Source organism: Sminthopsis crassicaudata, chromosome 1 (genome assembly GCF_048593235.1).
Source record: "Sminthopsis crassicaudata isolate SCR6 chromosome 1, ASM4859323v1, whole genome shotgun sequence".
Taxonomy (NCBI): domain Eukaryota; kingdom Metazoa; phylum Chordata; class Mammalia; order Dasyuromorphia; family Dasyuridae; genus Sminthopsis; species Sminthopsis crassicaudata.
Window position 1 is genome coordinate 152,982,705 of NC_133617.1, and position 15,130 is coordinate 152,997,834.

A 15,130-nucleotide genomic window follows, 5' to 3' on the forward strand; every position below is an offset into this window, starting at 1 on the left:
TTCACAAATTCCACCTCTTCAAGAATGAAGGTTGAACAACAAACAATAACCTCATTCCACCATGCTTTCTCTCAGCAGATGAATCCACAATATACTTTATTGCAAAAAGGACATTGACTGTGAGTTCTGTCAAATTGACTCCTCCATATTAAAAATCTCTCTCCTTTTGATCCAGTCTCAGAGCATAAAATAATCTACCTGTATGACAAATAAATTCCAAGTTGTTTCATCATGTCTGACTCTTGGTAATCCAATTTGTGATTTTCTTGGAAAATTTACTGGAGTGGTTTCCCATTTTCTTCCTCAGTACATTTTACAGATGAGGAAATTGAAGCAAATAGGGTTAAATGACTTATGCAGAATCATACAAGTAGTAAGTGACACATTTGAACTCATAAGATGAGGCTTCCTGACTTCAGGGTCAACACTCTGTTCATTGTACCACCAAATGCCACCTCAAGCATAATACTTTCAAAAACAAACTCATCTTTCCATTTTCTATTCCCTCCCAATTTCTCTATTTTTGGCAAGAACACTGTCATTCTACTAGTCATTCAGTTTCAGAATTTCAGAATCGTTCCCTCTCCCTCAGTCACTACATTCAATCAGCTGCCAACTCTGATCCATTCTACCTTCAAATATCTATCATATTCATCTTCTCTTTTTCATTCATGCTACTACTGCCTAAGTTAGACTCACATCACTTTTTCTTTAAACTCTTGTAATGTTATAGTAACTGGTTTTACTTGTGCTTTTTCAATGTGTCCCTTGACAAACCTGATAAAATATTCTTCACAATCTTTAGGTTTTGGTCACTCCCTTGGCAAAAAAATCTTCTGTGGCTCTCAATTGCTTTTGGTATAAAAGGTAAGTTCCCCAGTCTGGCTTTTAAGGCTCCAACCTAACTTCTCACCTGATTTCACTTCATAATTTTCAACTAAATTGTATTATTATTGCTGATATTAAACATTTATTTAACTTAACTCAAACTAAACATGACAACTCCTCAATGATCCTTCCAAAATGTTTTTACTTGAACATGTTCTGATCCGTCTCATAATTTCCTAGAGTAGATTTGGATCTCTCTTTTGCCCTACTTTGTATATGTACATATGCATAAAGCACATATGTAGGTATATGTACTTATTGTGTGTATAACATTTCTTCTCATCTCTGCATAGAACAGCTACTTTCCTGAAAAGTAGCTAGAAATTTATCATTGGCTTCCTAGTTCAGGATTTAATTAATGTTAAAAATAGTGAATTGAATTCAGTTAAGATACTATCTACTGTAACAAAATATCAAATTGACTCTATGTGGGATAACATTATTGGAAATTATCAGTTATTACTTTTTATAAGAATTAGTCATCTATCAAATTTCAAAAGTTTTTGAAAACATTTCTTTTTACTGTACTATCTTTGTGGACAAAATACAAAAGGTGTGAGCCTCATAGTCATATTTAAGTTGGTTGAGTGATCAGGACAAGGAGTCGTCACCAACTAAGACAGTAACCAGAGAAAAGCCCCTACTTCTGTCAACCAGGCATTTGTACATCATCTGATGCTTTTTAGCATTTTTATAAAAGTAGAAATATCATATAGTTAATAGCAAGTTGGTCATGGTATCAGGAAGACCTAGGTTTAAGTCAATTTTTTTAAAGTCAATATCATGGGCTGAATTGACAGGCATAGTATCTAGTGTGTCCAGAGGCACCAAAGTATGGTCCACAATTTAGAAAGCCAGTCTATGAGTCAAGAAAACTTAAGTTTAGGTTCTATTTTTGACTCTTACTCTCTGGACAAAACAGTGGCTCAGACCTTAGGCTCAGTCCTGAGATATAAATTGTGGAATAATTTAAACTGCATCATTAAGTGTGTTTCTTTACTAGGAATTTCCAATACCAATGAAATTACAAGTTCACTCCAAAAGTGCTTAAAATAAATGAAGGTAGTCCTTTTGTGGCTTACTCTGGTGAGAATACTTCTGAAGGGTGTGATAATTTCTGGACATCAGATTTTAGGAACCACATCCAAAAATAGAAGGGGAATCTTAAAGAAGACAGAAGAGACCACATGAGAATACAATATAACAGGAAAGATATTGTGAGGAGGAAGGAAACAGATCAAGTGATGTGCCCTAAGCCATTTTTTTTTGCCTTGGGCTGATTTGAGAGTGGACCATCAGGCAAGACTAATTGATGTCAATCAACATCATATAGAAAAATAGGGATTAAAAATCATTTAACAAATCATTTTACTTCACAATAAAAATGAATCCATTCATTTGGCTAACAAATGTACCCTGGTTCACTAGTATCAGTTTCTAAAACTCAGTTTGAGAAAAGATTCTATAAGGAAGATTTAGTTCAGTTACCAAATATTTTCAAGGACTCCTTGCTTTTCTGAGTGAGTTCTGCTCGTTGTGCAGAGATGTATAGTGATGTCAGTATATTACTCATCAAAATGCTTATTGACTAAGTACAACATCAGAACTGCAGTCTGACAGTTATTTCTGTGTACAAGAAGAATATGGGATTCTATGATAGGGGATGGATTGATTCTATATATCTGTAGTCTTCCAAGAATCACTTTAAGATGTCATATAATGACCCAGTGTTGCACTAATAATAGGCCATAATTTGGTAACCTATGTTGTAGTACCAAAGGGTACTTTTTGATTTTTTTGATTCATTAAAATAATCAACATGTATTTATTATAATGGCTTGTTCTTTGATAATAATTGAAATAGAAATTTAATTGCACTATAATCTATATTAGCCTATTAGACATGATAATTCCCTATGGTTTTTGTTTTCCCACTGCTGTGTATAAAGAGACAAGTCATATACTTTTCCCACACATTTTGTGGCAGCCCTTGGGACATTGTCACTATGCGTATATAACAATAATAGCAACTTCTAAGTATGCACTGCTTTAGAGTTTTAAAGGTAATTATCTACCAAAAATCATGCTACATATTAGAAAAAAACTATTATTATCCACGCATTACATATGAATAAACTAATAACTAAAGTATAATATGTGGATAGATTGATGGATTTAAATCAAGTAAGACATGGGTTTCAAATCCCACCTCAGACACTTGTTACATGACCATGAGCAAATCACTTATGCTCTCTCTGAGTCTCAGTTTCTTCATCTGCAAAATGAGGATACTAATACCTGTAGTATTATTATCAGGCTCAAGTTAGGCAAAGCATGGAAATATGTGTTCAAACTTTAAAGTTAACACTTTAAAGTGTTAAACATCAGTTATTTATGGAATTACTTGTCTAAGATCACATGAGTAAAAATTAGTAAGGATTTATTCAAATTCCAGTTTTCTAATCCTAATCTAGATCTCTTTCTACTTTCCTACAAATATATTTAAGGTGCAATAGAAAAAAAATGTCATTGGCCTTCATGGACCACAGGCTCCAGGAAGCTTGTCTCTCCTGAACTAAAATGTAAGACCTCTTCTATGACTTTAACATGAATCCTTAGATCTAACTATGCTGGTTAAATGATTGATGTCGCAAATGGGATAGGTTCTGTTTTCCACTTGGGTAGTGCCCTTTTATGACATGGTTGACAAAAGAGAAGACAGAAAAGAAAGAACTGAAACCATTTGGTCTTACCGTTTTTGTCTGCTCTTCTCAGTATCTGGAAAGAAAGAGAACATAACAGAATTACCACTTTTATATGTGACATGATAAAAGATGTACTCAACCATAAGTTAAATTATTTTTCAGTCTGCTATTTTGAAACCCCTACTAATTCTATATTTAGAGAAAGACTTTTCACCTGGCATCAAGGACAAAAAAGATAGGCAGAGAAGAGCCCTATAGATGTGTCAGATGACATCTTTAGTTCTTTGCATCAATCTTCTACTCCTCCACTACCTAATTTAAAATATATTCTACCAAGGAAAATTCCCTGATGACCCAATATGTGATTATTTAGTTAATACTGTATTCCTATTGTTGTAATTTCCTGTTTTTTCCATTTTAAATTTCAATCAATGATATGGGAATAATATTTCAGAATTATTTTCACATGCCTATTTGGGGGGGCAATTTTTAAATATCAATAGTTGACACTTTATTTGGTAACCTTATTTAATAGTCAGACACATGCTCAGCTCTGCCTCTGACTTGCTACTCTGCAATTAACCAAAATTCCAAAATGTTAAATTTAACAAATATGTATTAAAAATCAAATATGTTCCAAGTATTGTCCAAGATGCATACAAATGTAGATACAATACAGACTCTGTTTTTAATGATCTTGCAGACCAAATGAGAACAGAGAAATAGAGATACACAAATAACCATGCTGCAAGGCAGTTGGGGAAGAATATAATAAAGTCTAGGAAAAGTTATATGATAAAGTTGAAAAGGGAGAGGACACTTTTAATTCAGCAGAGGTCAAGGCAAAGGGATTGGGAAGAGAGGAAGAGATTCCTAAGAGAGGAAACAACTAAAGACATAGAAGGGATGAAGAAAGAATTCCTAAGATAATATATTTAGAGTTGGAGGTGCCCTTAGATGTTATCTAGTGTGATTTCAGAGGGACCTGGAGAGACATACATGAATATGCTAAATGAAGTGAGCAGAACGAAGATAATATTGTACACAGCAACATCAAGATTATGTGAGGTTTTATTTTCTTTCTCATTTTTTTCCTTTTTGATCTGATTTTTCTTGCACAGCATGATAATTGTAGGAAAATATGTATGTTTAACATATATTGGATTACTTGCCATCTAGGGGAGGGGGGAAGAGAGGGAAAAATTTGGAACACAGGATTTTTCAAAGGTTAATATTGAAAATTATGCATATGTTTTGAAAACAAAAAGCTTTAATAATAATAAAAAACTTACCACAAAAAGAAAATACCTAAATAAAAAAGAAGTTAATCTAGTCAATTATTATTTTCTGAAATTGAGCAATCCAAGTCAATCCATGGTTATATAATTTGCCCAAGGTCACAAAAGTAACACGTGACAGATCAAAGATTTGAACATCAGTTCTCTGACTTCAATTTTAAGTCTTTTTTGGAAGAACCCCAACACCATCAAAAGGAAAGACAAAGAAATACATACTTATTAAGTGCTTACTATGTACTATGAAATAGTGAATAGCATGATCAGATCTGAACTTAAGTACTTTAATCACTTTAGCAGCTATTTGGAGAATCGGTTGGGGTTGAAGAGAAATTTGAATTAGGAAAATTGAATAAGAGGTCATTTGTAGTAGTTTAGATGAGAGGTGATATACCTGAAATGGGGAGTATCAGAAGAGGGGTAGGTTTTGGAAGAAAGATAATGTAATAAGATCTGTGATGCATATTGCAATGCAACTATGATTTCCCATCTTTTGAAACCCACTAAAAATGAAAGGCAGAGAGTAATGCTCTTACTGTTGGCCTGTTACCTAAAGCACAAGACCACTAAAAGGCACCTGTTACAAGCCACAAAACTATTTGAAGATCAAGGTATGTGTATTCTGGGGTTGAAGATGAAGGGAATCATCCCAGTGGTACCTATAGAGTTGTAAATGTGGGCGTTTGGGTCAGTTATAACAAGGGAGGCCTCAACATTATGAGTATAAGGTAGAAACTGGGAGAATAAAGAGTCATAGGAGGTTAATGGGCAAAATGGAAAAGTCTTAGGTAATAGGGAATGAAGAAAATGGTGTGGTTTTATTTAAAACATAATGTGGAATTCACTATTATGGAGAGTGTAGGGTGCAATCCATCTTCCAGTTAGTTGATCATGTATCCCTTGGGATCATGTCAAGTCTTTCTGGGATCACATCATGTCCACGTTAGAGACAACTAGTCTAGTCAACCTGAATGCTTGTCATACTGCCTGTGGCAAAAAGGATTAAGAAAAAGTAACTAAAAGAATAAGATGCTATGTTTATAATAGCAGAGGAAAATATCATAGCAATATTGTATAAGCCACTGCATTAGGCCCCCAGACCCAAAGCAAACAGCACTCCTGCAAATGGATATTACAAAAAGTATTTCCAACAAGATAGATGTAGAGACCTGATCTGTACTTTCTTCTTAAAGAACTTAACACATATATCAAGCATTGTTTGACCATGGTAAATTAACAAAAAGAATGAGGTAAGATGGCCAGTATAAATCCATAATTACCATTTATTTACATAAGCTACTAGTTTAAAAGAGAAGAGCAAGTTACCACCTGTTAGGATTCTTTTAGTGGACTGCCTCCTGCCTCTTCAGACCTTCGTTAATCTGGCTGCTTACTGCTACTGATTGAAAAGATAATGTTCTAATTATGTGAAGAGAGTAGGTCTTAAAAGTGGACAGAGAAAAGTGGTTCAAACTATGTTATTTTAAAATTTCTCATTTAATTGGGTAAAGATGTTAAAATATGAAGGGTGTCACAGGGTCATTAAAATTCATTAATACTTTATTTCAAATTAGTTTGTCAAATAAACTATATAGTCATCTAGCAAAATCCTTAATAAGTAGGGCTGAATAGATTCATTAAATCAATGATCATTGAAGATCTCAATCCTGAAGTATTGAAGCAGGAAGGTCAATCTAATTAGGTATTTGATGGTGGGGAGTAATGGGTAGACAATAAAACAATATCAAAAGATCATTGGGCATCTATCTTGTTTGTATATGGTTGTTTTCATATCGTCTCCCTAATTGGACTATGAACTCCTAGAGGACAGAGATTATCTTTTGTTTTTCTTTGTATTCCAGTGCCTAGTACAGTGTCTGATACATAGAAGGTATATAATAAACGACTGAATGATTGGATGCTAAAAGGGGAATGAATGGTTTACAAAAGACAAATTCCTTCTGCTTGACATTCTGACTATGGCTGTCCTGGAATGTGAACCTGATGCATAAATAAAAATGTGATACACCAGGCCAATGATTTTCTCACTTCTGGTTTATAATTGACAAGAAGCTTTGATATTAATGTACTAAAAATAAGAATAAAATGTGTCTCTAAATCATGAATCTATCACTCTTCTAACTGCTCTATCTCAACCCATAAGTACAATTCTGTGTATGTCTTTTGATATGACAGAGAGGGTGTGACTAATAGTGTTCTGTCACAGAATTTAAAATAAGATCCAGGGGGAAAAAGAACCTTACTAATGTGGAAATCAGTGAAGTGGATGAAAAAGAGGGGTATTAGGGAAAAAGTATGAATAATACTGAAGAAGTAAAGTAGCTAATAAGAGATAATACTTGGGGAGATGAGCAACAATACTTGTGATGGGTAATTTATTCATAGATGCAGACATTCTTGGCAATAAACAAAGTGAATTAGAAATTTTAACACCAGGAAGAAAATATAAATACATAGATATCATAGAGATTTGGTGGAATTAGGATTGTGTTTAGAATATTGCAATGGAAGTAAATACTTTATCCAAAAGGAACAGATAAGGTAAAATGTAGCCAGAAAAGAAATGCAATACAAGCCTTCATTAAGTTGTGATGTTCAGAATGAGGAAGATAAGAGTTCTTCCCTACAGTACCATGATTAGTCTGTCTCTAAAGTATTGTTTACTGCAGTTTAAGAAAAACATGAATAAGCATTGGACATCTTTAAGCAGAAGTTGGATAATGTCTTTCTGGGGATACTGTAGATGTGATTCCTGCTTTTAGGTATGGGTTAGATTAGATGACGTCTGAGGTCCCTTCTGGTTCTTAAATGATGCGATTTTGTGAAAAGGGGAAGTAGACTAGAAATATTTATTTCTAATTTGTCTATCTACATACATGTCAATTGTGGAGAGTCACAAAGTTACACAATGAAGGTGGAAAGTATTTATGTAAAGATCTAAGGAGGGACAATGGCTTTAGTTTCTAGTCAGAAGAAGGAAATGGATGATGACCATTGAAGCCAAAATATCTGATTGCTGAATTAGAAAATACATGAATCATAGGAAAAGTGACTTCTATGTTTAAAAATTTGAAATATTCAAGGAGATAAAAATACAAGCAAAAAAGAAAAGTAGTTCCTTCTCTCATTGGGCTTATATTCTAATGTGGTAAGATAATACTTAAAAGGGAATTAAAAAGGGACAGAGAAGGAATGGAGAAAAAAAATCCTCATTCAGGGGCATGATAGAGAAAGTCTCTAGAATGTCAAGAGTGGAGCCCAGAAAGAACTGAATACATGTACTTTCCTTAAGATTGAAATTTGAAGGGGCAGCTGGTTGGTGCAGTGGATGGAGCATCACCCTGACATTTTTTTTTTCTTGAGTCAGGAAGATCTGAGTTCAAATTTAGTCTCAAACACATAACACTTCCTAGCTGTGTGACCCTGGGCAAGTCACTTAACCCCAGTTGGCTCAGCAAATAAACAAACAAACAAACAAAAAAAGTGTAAAAGATTGAAATTTGAAGAAGCTAACAAATCAAAAATAAAAGAAGCCTTAGGAGTATGGTGAGCATCCAGGATGAGAAGCTTCTGGGAATTGAAGAGTCAGGGAATAGAGCTCCGGAGAGGAAAAATCACATAAAGGATATACTTTTTTTGGCTATTCACTGCTAAGAAGCTTCAATATATATATGTATGTAGATGTATGTATATATACATATATATGTATGTATATACATATGTATATATATGTATGTATGTATAGATATATATATATTTTAAAAGGAATGTGGTAGAAATGATGGCCTTTATATAGCAATTCATTTGGAAATTGAATTGGCAAAGCCATAAGGGTCTAGATTTGTTATTATTTTTCTTTATCACAATTATATTATTAATGTAATGATTCAAAAGGAGTTTCTATTGTCCATAAGATCACCAGAAAACAGTCTAATATGTCTAAATTATTTCAGATATAGTTAGAATTTACTTGCAAATATTTAGAATACTACCATGGAAGCTAAGAGGAAAAAACTGATTTGTTTATACACAGTTTGTATTTCTTTACTGTGATTTTCCATCTTTTCTACATATATTTTTAAGAATATCAGATCTAGGATGCTCCCCAGATTTGAAGACTAATTTAAAATCCATTTCTAAATATTCAAGTATTTATTGATAGTGAGGACTAGATTCTTATAATCTATCAGGGTGAATATCATCAAAATTTAATTATTTAAATCAACCTCTAGAATTGGTTGGTTTAATACCCATTAATTATGTACACCTTAGAAAATTAAAAAATTTTCAAATGATATGTGTGTAACCATTATACATTGACTTACTGGTAATTTTGCCTTTTTTATTTTACTTGATATGGTCATATACTACTTTTTGTTGAATTGTTGATAAGGAACTTGAGGTAAACAGCTCTAAACAGCTCTACACTGAAAGAGAAATTGCTTCAATATCTGTCTCTTTGTTATAAATGGAACTCACAATGAGAAAGAGAATAGCAATTGTCTGTCATTATAATTTACTACCATTTAAAACAAAGTCTAAGGGATATATTTTATTTCAACTTGGACAAATTGTAAATAATAAAGTTTAAATAATTTAAAAACTAAATAGGCATTGTATATAGAAGCCTGAAATATATTTTATTCCTACTCCATCTAGAAATGAGTAAATCACATTACATACAGTCTACAGAGCAGTAGCAATAAATAGAGCAGATCTGAGGGTTCTAGGTTCATATTCTTTTCCTAACACATACATACTGCCCAACCCACTTAATCTCTCAGTGTACCATATTTCTAACACTATAAATTATATAACAGTTTCTAATTTATATTAATGGAGGGAATTTCCTCACCAGAAATTCTTAATATTGATAATATCATATATCTAGACCAACCCCCCCAAAAAAAACAATTAAAACAAAACAAAACAAAAGGATACAGCAAAATAAGATATATAATCTTTTATAACTATCATGGCAGAGCAAATTTAAGTGAATCACAGATTCTAGAAAATAGTTCATTTACATTTTATAGCTAACAATATATACTTTTTTTATGACCAAGGAATAAGGAACAGAACTCTCTATAACAAAATGATCATATCCTTATCTCTTATTCCACCAGTATCTTTTACTTCTCACTGAAATCACAAAGAATCCATTTAAAGGACAAGCTTTCTAGTGGAGAGCAAATCATCAGACATATTGTGATAGATATACTTTTCTGGTGAACAGTGAACATCAATATACTATATTTGGGTGGTATTTTATTTTAAGAAAAAAATATTACGTCAGTAAGGTCTATAGTTTGAACAGTATAGGATGGATGTTATTCTTAGCCTATTAACATATGACTTTATTCTTAATGAATTAGTGGCAAAACCAGGGCTGAGTCTTATCCTTCAGTTCCTTCTATCTCTATTTCTGGCTTTCTGTCTCTGTATCTCTCTTTTTCTGTCTCTGTGTCTCTGTGTCTCTCTGTCTGTGTGTCTCTTTCACATACATACTTGGTTTCAGTACCTCAGTACATTTAGAAAATTTAATCACATGGAAAAAATGAATATTTTAATTCCAAAGAAGCAGCCATTTTAAAACATTGTAGACAAGATTGGTATTTGTGAAAAAGAATTATTTTTTTCAGTGATTTCAACTGGTTACATTTCTGTTTTATCACTAGAATTTACTTGTTGCTTAGAAGAAAGTCACACTGAAGGTCTTAATTTTTTAGGCAAGGTCAGAATCAATGAAGGTCTTTTCTCATGTTTTTGAATCATAGATGGTATTAGCTCTACAAAGAGGCCAAATGAACAAAATCCTATTCCATATAACTTAAGAGGTATTGAGATGCCCACCAATGTAAAACATTTCTTTCACAAGCTTGCCACAATGCCTAAAACTCCATTGTATCTCCCTTGTTCCCATAGTAAAATTCTTTATCTAAAGGCCTCTCAGGAAGGCACTAAACTTAGAAGGGACAATATAATACCTGGCATATTATTATATATTAGTTTATTTGATTAACTTCTTCACTTAGCAGAGGATAGAAACCTGAGAGGCTCGAGGAGATAGGACAGATAAGTTTTTGTAGGAGAAAGAAATTTGTACATTATTCTTAACAAAAAATTAAATAAATTTAAAGGAGAAGTAAAAGATCTAGAAAAGAAGATGATTTCCACCTCAGTGCATTCTCATAATGGAAAGTCCTACCTAAGTAGTGAGAAAAGAGTGATACTAAAAGGAATAATAAACTATACCTTCTTCATAATTTTGCCAAAATAAATCCTGGTCAATGCTGTAAATGTCTCTCATTAGAAAAAAAAAATAAAACAATTTTATTTGTTTTTTTAAACCATAGGAAAAAAAGGTTCCCTTGAATAATCAATGTCATCTGTATTTCCCCATCATGGTATTGAAAACTCACATCACTTCATTCCCATCCCTGAGCAAAAGAACCTATAAACTTGGAATAAGCTAGTTTTTAATAGACCATTGTTAACTGCTTCTATTACTCCTATTTTGTCCTCTACTCTCCTGTATTAAGAAAAAAGTAGTTAATACTTAGAATACTCTTATGCCACAGTTCTCTTTACTTTATTCATTTTCTTCTATCAGTTTAATTCAATTCAACAAAATATTTATTACTTTGACATAGAGAAGTAACTCTGAGATAACACCTAGGGCTGACCATTCAAACACTGCAGTATAAGTGGAGAATGGCCCTGTCCATTGGGAAAAGGATGGAGAAGAGAGGGATAGAAAGTCAAAGTGACAACTAAGGGATAATGAGAAGTAATCCAGATGGAACTATCCAGATGAAAAATGGAAGAGGAAAGCAGATAGGAATGGGAAAAGAGAAGAAAAAGAAAAGGAAAACCCTCAAAGTTGGGAAGAAAAATCAAAGAACATAACAAAGAAATTTACACATAACAGAAGTGTCAACATGCAAAAGAGACTGCCAAACAAAGAAAGGCCCAAGAAATAAAAGCATGAAACATTAAGAAAGGGAGCAAAGAGTGGGGAAGAAAAGGGAAGGAAAGAGCTAAACAGAAGTAAAAAGAAGAAAGTAAAAACATAAAAAAAAAGAATTCCCCTTCTATGAGGGAAAGAAAAATGCATGCTATAGAAGGCAAAAAAATAGAACTAAGGAAAAAAGAATTTACATGAAGTCTAGAGAGGTAGGGGAAAACATCAGGTAGAATACAAAGAGACTCCATGAAAGAAATCATAGCAAGAACAACAGAAAGAAAGATAGGTGGAAAAAAGGATAATAAACAGTACAGATAAAGAAAGTCCAGTATAAACAAAACTTGAATTAGCCAGATGCCTCCTTAAGATTCTAGTGATGATTGAACTCTTTCAGAGTTAACTGCTCTCTGAAGGAGAGGGGAGTAGTAAGGAGAAGTAGGTTTGGTTGTTGTTTTTAATTTTTTTTTAATTCTGTAGTATTTCCTTTTGTTCTCCCTGACTCACAAGCATCAAGGAGGTTTGCTGTTGAGAGGCTAGGGGATGCTAAGGAAATGTTGACTCAAGTCTTTCTGTGAGAAATTGTCCTTGCAAACTTCTCAACTCACAGGATCCTTAGATTAGATGCTGCTGTGATTTACAAAGGACTCTAGTGAGAGAGTCTGGGCACCTGGAAATGTGACCTGGAGCTTTTTTAGGAGATGCAGTACTCCAGAGCTGGAACGTTTGGATAGCTCCTTATTAAAGTTGGTTAAGACTTTCTGTGTGTCGTATTTCCCTATGTGGGTTTCCCTTTGGACTATAAAGCATGAAAATTCTCTTCTCCTATAAACCAACTAACAAACAAAAAAATGGGCATGCATTCCCTTTCAGTTATAAATCTATGATCTTCCTTGGGGTCTCCTCAAATAGGGCAAAGCTGGTGCTGGACACCTCCCAACAAGTCCAAAGCACCAAAACTAAAAGGCTTTAGAAAGGGAAAAAGGTTCGTGATGGAGGATTGGGGTACAATTGCTTGGATCCAAACTCCTCCAATATGTACTTACGTCGAGGAAGATAGACATTCCCTTCGACAGCTGCAGGGCAGAGCTGAGCTCCTCCGAAGAGTTGTTGGAAGAAGGCGATGTCTCCTGGGAATCCTCCATCCTGTGGTACAGTTAGCACAGCAAGACCAGGATGAGGCGGAGGCAACTGTTCACTGATCACTGCTGCAGCAGCTGCTGTTGCTCCTGAGTATCAGTTGCTCCTTGTGCTGAGCTCCGCTGACAACAGTAGCTCACTTTTCAGCTCTCCCTCTCTCCCTCCCTTCTTCCCCCTCCCTTCCTCTGTCTGTTTCTTCCTGATTCCCTCCCTCCCTCTCTGTTTCTCCTTCTCTCTCCTTCTTTCCTCTCCCTCCCTTCCTCTCCTTCCCTCTTTCCCTGTCTTTCTGTTTCTCTCCTTCCCTCCCTCCCTCCTTTCCTCTCCCTCTTCCTCTCTCTCTTACCTTTTCTCCCCCTCTCTCCCTCCCTCCTTTTCTCTTTCCTCTCCCTCTTCCTCTCTCTCTTACCTTTTTTCCCCCTCTCTCCCTCCCTCCTTTTCTCTTTCCTCTCCCTCTTCCTCTCCTTTCTATTCCTTTCCTCCTCCTCTTCCCAACATTTTCCCCTTCCTTTGCTTTAAGGGTCTGTGTCAGTTTTACTCTGAAAGGTGATCCTCTCTCTGACAATCTATCTCAGTCCCTAGTGGTGATCCCTAATCAAGCTAGTAGAAAAACCCCATTAGCTAATTCCTTGCCCTCTTTCCAATCCCTTTTTGTTGTTCAGTTTATTTTAAAACAATATTCTACCCTTTGTGACCCAATTTTTGGGTGGTTTTCTTGACAGATGCTGGAGTTTGTTGATTTCCTTCTCCAGCTCATTTTATAGTTGAGGAATTGAGGCAAGCACGGTTAAGTGACTTGCCTAGGGTCACACAGCTAGTCTATGTCTGAAACCAGATTTGAACTCAAGAAGATTTTCCTGAAGTCTTTCTTGATTCCAAGAACAATATTCTCTCCACTGTGCCATCTAGTTGTCCTCTTCCAGTCCCTATTTCTATTAGATAAGTTATTTGGCTGGAACCAGTTCTGAAGAGCCATAATTTAAAGAAGGAGGAATATGTTTGTTTCTATACATTTAATGAATGTAATAAAGATGTTTGTGGCAAAAACTGATTTAAGTACTAAAGGAAAGTAGGGGAGGATTTACAATTGCTCTTAGGTACCTCATTTTTCTTTTCCTTTTTCCTCCTAGGATTTGGCCAAAACAGATAGTAAGCATCAGAGGCAGGATTTGAACTTAGGACCTCTAATTTCAGGGCCAACACTTTTTCCTTTGACCAAGATACTTTTATAGCATACTGGTTTTCTTCTTTAGATGGACTGGATATGAATGATATGTTGCAGCAGACTATATCTATTTTATTAGAGTCTTATTGTACTGTTTGACAGAACATTCACTGGACTAAGTGGCACTTTTGGTCTCTTCCAACTCTGAGGTTCAATGATTCTGGGACTCTCTTCATTCAGCTTAGAGAAACTGTCAGGTTGTATTTTTTCAAAAATATTTCTAATAAGATGTCATATCATTCCAAATGCATGAACTAATTTCTCTCTAGCTATCACCTTCCATCCTAGCATGCAAAATTACTAAGTAGAGGCATTGTGCTAGACACAAAGAGGAATAGGGGACATATTTGCCCTCTAGGAGTTTATAATTGAAGAGAGGAGACAGCAAGACAGTGATACATGATTGGTATCAGAGAAGCACAAAAGATCTAAAAATGATAATGATAGAATTTAGAGCTGGAAGGGATATCAGAGACCATCTAGTCTAACTTTCTTATTATACAAAAAATGAAATTGAAGCTCAAAGAGGTTTATATATACATACATATATATATACACATATATGATTCAAAAAGTCTTATATAACTGGCAGAAAGTAGAACAAGGATTCAAACCTAGATCCTATAAATCAAAAGTCAGTGTGTGCTATAGTACATTATATTTAATTGGGATGAAGTGAAACCATATTTAATTGCGATGATCTACATTTAGAGTATTGTGTTCAGTTAAATGGCCCACAGATTGAAAGGGCAATATCCAGTTTGGAGTCTGACAAGAGAAGGGGCAGACAATATTGGGAAGAATTGGAAAAATGTAAACATTTCTTGTCACCAAGGAGCATTTGGAAAAAAGAAAACTTAATGAGGTCATGAAAGCTACCTTCAAATATTTGAAG

The 15,130-nt window shown here is 34.4% G+C and overlaps 1 protein-coding gene across 5 annotated transcripts in view; it reads right to left on the bottom strand.

Annotated features, from left to right (window-relative positions):
- The window catches only part of NECAB1 (N-terminal EF-hand calcium binding protein 1), a 199,655-nt gene extending 186,509 nt beyond the window's left edge, over positions 1 to 13,146 (bottom strand). For 2 of the 5 annotated variants that reach the window (XM_074269831.1, XM_074269820.1), the window contains exons 1-2: positions 12,920 to 13,120; positions 3,642 to 3,666 (exon numbers count right to left, since the gene is read on the bottom strand). In XM_074269831.1, coding sequence (XP_074125932.1) covers positions 3,642 to 3,666; positions 12,920 to 13,018 — 124 coding nt within the window. In that variant the 5' untranslated portion in view covers positions 13,019 to 13,120. Of the gene's footprint in view, positions 1 to 3,641; positions 3,667 to 12,882 lie in introns of all 5 variants that reach the window. The other 3 variants (XM_074269811.1, XM_074269792.1, XM_074269801.1) reach the window with 3 other exon arrangements.
- Positions 13,147 to 15,130: the final 1,984 nt, after the last annotated feature.